The 8,688-nt window shown below is 42.3% G+C and overlaps 2 protein-coding genes across 2 annotated transcripts; both read left to right on the forward strand.

Annotated features, from left to right (window-relative positions):
- Positions 1-2,670: 2,670 nt before the first annotated feature.
- MELLADRAFT_72264 (uncharacterized protein) lies at positions 2,671-4,449 on the forward strand (the record flags this gene model as incomplete). Its single annotated transcript, XM_007411659.1, has 7 exons — positions 2,671-2,770; positions 2,895-3,079; positions 3,151-3,388; positions 3,451-3,664; positions 3,723-3,781; positions 3,843-3,950; positions 4,015-4,449. 6 exons carry the CDS (start codon positions 2,931-2,933, stop codon positions 4,093-4,095), a joined length of 849 nt encoding a protein of 282 aa, XP_007411721.1.
- Positions 4,450-6,552: 2,103 nt separating this feature from the next.
- MELLADRAFT_88438 (uncharacterized protein) lies at positions 6,553-7,567 on the forward strand (the record flags this gene model as incomplete). The annotated part of the gene is made up of 2 exons (XM_007411660.1): positions 6,553-7,309; positions 7,377-7,567. 2 exons carry the CDS (start codon positions 6,553-6,555, stop codon positions 7,565-7,567), a joined length of 948 nt encoding a protein of 315 aa, XP_007411722.1.
- Between the last annotated feature and the right edge of the window lie 1,121 nt (positions 7,568-8,688).

Below are 8,688 nucleotides of genomic sequence, written 5' to 3' on the forward strand. Positions count from 1 at the left end.
GGAGAGATTCGGATTGTACATTGCGGCCGACGTTTTATAGATAGGTGTGTGTTGATGGATGATTCAAAGTAAAATTCGCACAGCTCGCAATAAATCAGGAGAACAGCAGCTTGTTGAAGTAGGATAAAAGGAAGAAGGATGATTTTTGTGAGTTGCAACAATAATTGATTGAAGACTTGTGGTGGAACGATTAGGGGGAAAGAAGAGGAAATGGATTGGTTAAATATCAACCAGCCGGAGTGAGTAGGATAGAAATCAGACTGATTTACCGGTGCGTCGTTCCTTCCTCAGGCACCCCATGACCATTGTGCCGTGAACCGATGACTTATGGCCTCTTAAACTCGCCATCTCTTGACTTCTTGTTCAAGTCAATTGACCTTTGTTTGGATACGTCTACCTCGGAATGCAGAAGCATTCCAGAGACTGTTCCTGAGCCGGTACGAAAGGAAGTCTACGGGGAAACAGGTCGCTCATGATCCCCTCTGCGTCTGATGACCGTGGCGATACATTTACAAGCGGCACTTCGAGCCCAGTGATGTGCTAGATGTCACTGATGGACCGACTGGCTGAACTCAGAGACCCTGCACGCCTCTGACTTGCGAAAGTACAAGCTTTGAGGAATAGATCGCCGAGAGTCACTCACATGAACAGCAGCGCCCACCGCTGAAGATACTGCCAAAAGTCAAAAAATGATAGCTCTTAGCTCTTGGCTCTTCATAATTTCACGCCGCGCGATTTGTGTACTGCAAATTACCGTACGCGAAGGCAGTCAAACAAGCTTGAAAAGACCACAAAAGAGTGAGAGCCGTATACATACATGAAGAAACACAATGATCTTGATTAGATTCCCAAGTGTGGATATTGACTCCACAACTCTTGGTGCCCATTCGAGGTTTCAAACTACATGAAAAGGGAAAGGCAAAAAAACAATGAAGCAACAATTGCGAGGCGTCAAACTGTTGACAGTGTCAGAATATCTCAAGACGCGTCTATCCTAAAACAACAAGCATGCTTAAAAGTTTGAACACGTACATTGAAGCAACAAAGCTGAGGAATAGATGTATTCTTTTAGACATTTGGCAGTAACAGCAAATGTCGCGTTCTGATGTTAACCATCGTGATCTGGCGCTTAGCACATTTCAATCTTAATCAGTTTGCATCTTCTTCCAAATAAATTCGCTATTTTCAATATTGGATTTCAGGTAGGTGCGCAAGTACGTGCGCCCTTACACATTTCTGTTTTAACGGCCATTGGGCCATGTATCTCTAAGTCATGGTATCCCCCTCGTTTTACTATTTCTGGTTGTGAGCTGAAAGGATATCAAACTGTGCAATATTCTGTTTCTTAAATGACCCACATTCGTCCATCATGACCTTTGATTGTTATCTAGGAAGCTCGTTAAGCGCATTGATAAGCTTTTGTATCTTCCCCCGATACCTCTGACAGAGGAATGTCTATTTTTGGTGCATACGTCCTCGCCGCGGCCACAGGTGCAATCATAGAATTTTTCAATTCGGCTTTTTCTTCCTATCAAGAAGAGATGTGACAAATAGTTTATTGACTATAAGTTTTTCATCACTCTTTACTAAATAGCAATGACCCAGGGTAATCGAGGCCTGTCTTGCTTTCTGGTTTGCTGGGCTCAGTGCACATCTCGAATCAATTTGTCACAAAGTTTAAGGTGATAGATTCTGCAAGGTTTAGCCTCTTAGGCCTCTGCCTCTACTAGGTCTCTGAGCGGTGATGAGGACTGAGCAGGACCGCGGAATGCCCCCATAAAGGGTAATGATCTGAAAAAGTCCCTTTAGCACAGAGCAATCCGAACATTCCCGACCGAGCGAATTCGGCATTCGATAAGATGTATAATGTCTCAAATTGAGAGATGCATTTGTATTTTGAGAAAATCTTTTTCAGACCCAAGTTCCAATTTCAAAAGGAAGCCTCCATCTGATCTTTTGTGATTTAACCAAATGAGCAAGATATATCTGGGTAAATTACAAGTAAAGTTTTAGGTTCGTGGACCACCACTAAAAAATTTAATCCTCCTCCCAGCGAACCAAAAAAAACAGTGTCGTGTATCAGGGACGAAGAGCAAAAAAATTCGGTCATCGGTCGCTCACCAGGGACATCATCAGATAGGACCAAGCTTGATGTGTACTTGACACCTGAAATGGGCTGTTAACACGAAGCTCGGATCCCATCACACAGGATATGCTTGTCGACTCGCGATTACGCTGATAAGGTGTGTGTGTTTCCGCTGTCTTCACTCGGCAAAGCCCGAGGACCCCCGGCTCTTAGTGAGCTCGTCCTTTTATGCAGGTCATGGCGATCCGCAGATTGCTCTGTTCGGTGTGTGATTCCACTGCGGTAGGGATGATTGATTAAGGTATTGACAGGTTGAGCATAGCGAGGCATATCAGGGCATATCCCATCTGCTAGCGCTCGTCATCACAGAACAAACTGTGAAGCCGCGCAATGTACCTTGGTCTTGAATTGCTTTTCGTTCCGTGAGCTCACACTGACTACCAGCATCCGTGCTCTTGGGAAGCGACAGCTAGTCTTTCTTTGTGCACGCATCGATTAAGCTGAATTGGATATCCACAATCCACTACCAATCTGATAAGTCTACTATATAATCAGTGATTTTGGTGTGTTCCGGTCGCCGTATTAAACCTCAATTATCTTTCATTGTTTCATTCCTTCTTCATATATATTCTCTACAGAAACCCTACGCTCTCTATCTATTTTTGATTGATTCAATCTTCTCTTGCAAGTATTGACCTATCCTACCTCTTAAACTGTTCTCTTTACACCTCCATCTCCATCAAACACGCATTTGTGCTAATACCCTTGCACCCCTTTTGTTCCTTCACTTTCAAACTGTGGCATTTAGACGAACCAACTTAACTGCCTATTCAAATCTGTCACGATGAAATTCCTAGTCCTTGCTCTGCTTTTCGCGGCCGCTCCTTACATCCAGGCTACTTCATTTTTGGCAACGTCCAACGGAGTGGGCTCTTCCTTGAACACTTTGCAAGCCTCTATTGCACGGATCCGACAAGTCTCACAGGCCCATGGGTGAGTGGTCGATCTTGATATGCATTGTATCATATGTGGATTTAGGGCACTAATGCTTTGCACAAATACAGGCACACCCAAATCACCAACAAATGTGACCAAGCACAATCACACTTGAAACTCGCACAAGGTGCTTTTGGTCAACTCCAGGGGGGATTCCTACACGCGCCTTGGAACGCTCGTGGTTCATCCCAGGCCAATCAAGTCCGAACTCGATTGTCTTTGTGTGGAAACGTGCTGAATTCAATCTACGCACAACCTGAAATGAAATCGTTTCCTGAGTACAAATCCCCTATGTCTCAATCTCAAGTAGGTTCAGTTGCTTTTTCCATTTTCTCTTGGACGGGTATTCATTACCTTTTTCCTTCCAGGCGACATACCGAAGCGTTCAGAAAGGCTGTCAAGACATCTGGCAATGGCCTGCCCCTAACTCAGGCGAATCTGACGATGATGATTCATACTCTAAAGAAGGCTATGGCAGCAGCTACACGCCCCCATCTTCAGACTATGCCCCTCGCCCTAAACCCAGTCAAGCTCATAGTGGCTATTTCCGTCGCTCGACTTCCCACAAAATCAGAGCTTGTCGTAAGTAAACTTCTTTAGCGCAGTTATCTGTATAGAAGCTCATTGGACGCAATTACAGAGAATTCGGAGACCTCCTGCCCTATCAACTCTGTGGACGGTGGTTACGAATGTCTCGATGTGAGTGATCATAGATCTTTACAATTGCTTTGTACATCGCTGAAAACTCCTCACATTTCAGCTTAAAGTGGAAGTCGGTTCCTGCGGTGGATGTGTATCGAAGAAAGAAGGAGAGAACTGCCTCTTAATTGAAGGAGCGGACGGTGTTGGATGCCTCGAGGGCAAATGTGTAAGCAGAGCTCTCATCTATCTTCTTTCATTTACCAGAACGGTGCTGAGATGCTATCTATCAGGTTGTATTGTCGGTCAAGGAGGGTTACGCGCCCGGGGCGAACGGTCGACCCACTTTGATTGGCCTGCACCAAGCCTACTAAGCGCCTACTTGGGACTTATGTTACACTGTTCAACCCAGTCCTTTCTCACCCTTCGGGTATGTCAGCATACCTGCCATTGACCGCCAAGGCGGTCCATCATTGGTTTATTCTTGAAGCAGTCTCAATTGGACAAACCCGTTCACAAAGCAAACTTCAATGGACTCTAATTACCGTTGACTTTTTCTGTGTACTTGCTCTGTTATTTTCGTCTTTTTCCTATTTATTATCTGTTTCAGCAGTAATGCATAATCATTCTGTCTTCTTTGAAATTTACGACCCTACCTTTAGATATGATTTCTTGAAGTTGAAACAATGAACGGCAAAGCTAGCCCTCATGATGCCTTTTTCCACATTAAAAAATATAACCAAGTCTCATCAAGCCCCAAACACTCTATTCCACTCTTGCATGTGCATATGCCAACTAAATACTTGACCAGGTATTAGCTCCCCTAAAGATTCTCGGCGCCAATCCGTCAACTTTCATAGACATGCCATCACAATATTGAATGCTCTAAAATAATCTATGAAGCTGATAATTGGTTCAGTTAAGGAAACTACCAACGGCTGAATTTCTCAAACAGCCAGCACATCAACAAAAACCTATAATCTTACCTTAAGAAAGTTATACTGTGGATATGAACAAAAACCACTTCCAAACCTTTCAAAGAGAATGATTTCACCACACACAGGGTATTTGGGGAGATGCAACATACATATACCAGAACCCATTGTGCTGCTTTCCATTGTGAATGTTTGGAATTTTGTTGTATTCATGAAATCAATTTAAAAGGCTTCGTAAGAATGTACCCATCATCTTTCATTCTCATTGATCACAATTCTTAAGGAAGGTTTTATACAATTTTAAAGCAAAAAAGTATCAATTGGTCTTGTTTGTTACCTACACTTGATATCATCACAAGCAGATCTAGATGATCTTGTTACATTCTTCGAGTTCCTGGTGTTCAATAAAAGCTGCACAAAAGTCTACATCCTCTCAAGAGAGTGAAAACCAGAGATGAGAAGACACAGAATATATCACAAGTATCACACTAACACACACCAAGCACGCTGGATAAACCTTCCAGACTAGAATTCCCTATGAAAGATCAGTAACAACAGTGAGATAGATACACCTTTTTTGATGTTATAAACAATAAGCAAAGGACTCAAAGGTTTAAGATGCACTTGATGAGAAAGATCCTGATTCCTGAAGACTCATAAAGACTACATATTATTGTCAGGGTATGGCCTCTTACATGGTTTTACATGGGTAAATGAAGCTACATATGATCCTCGTCCGAGCTCCGCTGCACAGTGCCGCCGGCCACTATGCTCTGGACTTTGATCAGGATCATATGGAACCAAAGAGCAGACCTCGAAGTCTATTAACAAGTTGCCTTTATGATTAATGATAAGTGTTTTGAAGCCCTTTCCAAACACATCAATCAAGAATAGTCAATGCCGTGAAAAATCCATTCGAAGACGAAGATCAGACATTTACAAGCATCAGAATGCCCTTTTACATAATTGCCAGGGGTTGTTACCTGGAAGTTGAACGGCTGTCTCCATATACTTTGTACGACTGTTTTGAGATGAGAGATGCCAGGTTGGATGCCCCCGGCATACTCGCGGTTGATCTGAAAGTGTGATGGGGCTGGATGGAGTAGTTGTGTACTTGAACGAGGTGTCACTGTGAAGGTCAGAAAGCCTGAATGACGCATGGAAAACAAGATCAAGCTGACCTAAACTCTCAAGTCTCACGCCACCGACGACGTCTCACCTCTACTCCGCACGATCAGGATCCTGGTTTTTAGACACTTCTTGACCTTAGGTTGAGATGACCCCAGTCAATCGTTCTCTCTCAAATCGATTCGCTTTCCTTTCGATCTCTACAAACTCGAGATTACCACCCTCAATTCCAGCTCGAAGACATCGTCCATCGTTAAGCGTCAGTGCTTTCATCCCTACCTCAAACCTTCAGCTGACACGAAGTTCTGATCTTCCTAGATCCGCCGTAGTCCTTCAACATATCCTAAAGGCTCATTTGGTCACGATTCATCCCGATTCTCGTATTCCGGCCATGCTCGGTTCGACTCATCAACACCTCTGTCTGAGGGGTGGCTACGATTCACGAATCCCATCATCCTGGCTTCCCTGACAGTCTTTGGATCATGCGTGCTTTGGATCTCATCACCTCAAAAGGTCATCTCAATCAATCTCTAATCAGCATACGAATCAACTTATTCACTCAAACCTCGCATCTCTGCTTGTATCATTCCACAGGTTATTCAAAATTCATCGACCTTTTTAGGTGAAGAAAAACAAGTAAATGTCCGATAATTTCTCACCGATTAGAACTCTTGCTAACACGATATGATATCTATGACTCCTTAGATCGATCGGCCTCGACGCACAGCTGAACAATTGACAAAGATCATGAACGATCGCTCTTTACCGATGCGCACCCGGATGCCAGCATACATCGAAGGTCTACAAAAAGATATCGTCCAAGCCCTCGAAGCTCTCGATCCAAGCACTTCATTTCATTGGGATCATTGGTTACGCGAAGCTGGTGGATCCGGTACATCGTGCGTACTTCAAGATGGTTCCGTATTTGAAAAGGCAGGTGTAAATGTATCAGTTGTACATGGAAAACTACCTCCTGCAGCTGTACGTCAAATGCGTGCAAGGATTGATGAAGATCGATTTGGTTGGTGGGATGGTACTACCGAACTACCTTTTTTCGCGTGCGGACTTAGTTTAGTGGTTCATCCCGTGAATCCAATGGCACCAACCGTCCATCTCAATTATCGATACTTTGAAATTGATGATCCAAAAGAACCAGAAGGAATTCCAAAAGTATCTTGGTTTGGTGGTGGTACCGATCTAACACCTTCTTATTTATTCGAATCAGATGCAATTCACTTTCATCGCACACTAAAAGATGCTTGTGATGAACACGATAAATCTTATTATCCTTGTTTTAAAGAATGGTGTGATGATTACTTTTATATACCTCATCGCGGAGAACGACGTGGAGTGGGAGGGATCTTCTTTGATGATCTAGGAGGTGATATGGAAAAGCTCTTTGACTTTGTACGAGGACTTGGGAATAGCTTCTTGCCGGCCTATATGCCAATCATTGAACAAAGGCAATGGATGCGATACTCTGATCATCAAAAACGCTGGCAACAACTTCGTAGAGGTCGATATGGTCAGTATCTCTACTAGCTGTTGAAGTATATAATACTAATCATACGAATTTGTTCTTTTCAAAACAGTGGAGTTCAACTTGGTCCATGATCGTGGTACTAAGTTTGGTCTTGCCACTCCTGGTGCCAGGGTCGAAAGTATCCTAATGAGTTTACCTCTCACCAGTCGATGGGAATATATGCCTCAAATTGGCACTCAGGCTGGATCCGAAGAGGAAAAGGTCTTGAAAGTTTTGAAGGAGCCAAAAAAATGGGTATGAGATCCCAAGAAAATAAAGAGTACAGTTGATGAACCATTTGTTTTCCATACATTTATAAGTTACGTTGTGCTTAAATTGTTGTGTTAGATAGTACAGTGAAGTTGAGGTTTAAATAATGTGTTTCTTGAATTTCTCAAGTAGTAAGACTCAATGACTAGCAACAAGATATTGTAATTTGTGGCATACAATGTGAAACCAGAGTTGCAGACAGAGAATCAAGTTCATCAGATCACCAGATAAAGACTGCTTTCAAGGAATTGTGAGAGACTTACTCAAGAGGAAGAAACATTACTCATATTGGGGGATAGAGGGTGAGCTGCTATCAAGCAGTAGTATACTGTGACTTAGGGGAATTTTACACGCAACAATGTACACTCAATACGGCAGCTCAGGTCAAGCAGTTTTGCAGCTTTGACCATAAAAAAGAAATCCTGATTTCATAAAGGATTGTGTAAATTTTATGGAAATGGCATTTGTTTAAAAACATCCCAAGTTTTTATGAGCAATGAATTTACATAAATTTACAGCAATGAGAAAACCAAAAAGCCTATAAACAAAGAAAACTAGACAAACAATGTGAGGTGAAAAACCAAAGAAAAGTGTCAAGACTGATATGATATGCAGCAGACACCCAGAAAAGAAAAGAATAAGCTGTTGATCCCTGTTGACTGCTGCTGAGCATCTTAATTTACAAAACAGGAATTTTCTTAAGGTGCTTTACCATGAAAAGTTTTCTACCATGAAAAGTTTTCCTGGGTTTTTAAGAACCATTATTTTTTGACCTGAGCCTCCTTAATGAGGAGTGTAAATTTGATTGCCTGAAACTGTATGTTACATAAGGTGAAATACAATCTTATACACACAGTCACCCAATTTTTCAAGTGTAAATCATTCATGTGTGAAGTATTTTGTGTAAAACTGTACAACACCACACCAAATGTATACTTTCACACATGATATTTTACATAGAATATCAAGGGTAAAAATGTAGGGTGTGAATATCTGTATAAGGCCCCAAACTCTGATTTTACTCTCAAAGTTCAATGTAAACATTTGGTGTCTTTTCCAACAAATCTCCTCACCACAGTTGAGATTTGCACCCCATCAGCATACACCATAAA

The sequence above is a fragment of the Melampsora larici-populina genome, assembly GCF_000204055.1.
Source record: "Melampsora larici-populina 98AG31 unplaced genomic scaffold MELLAscaffold_26, whole genome shotgun sequence".
NCBI lineage: Eukaryota > Fungi > Basidiomycota > Pucciniomycetes > Pucciniales > Melampsoraceae > Melampsora > Melampsora laricis-populina.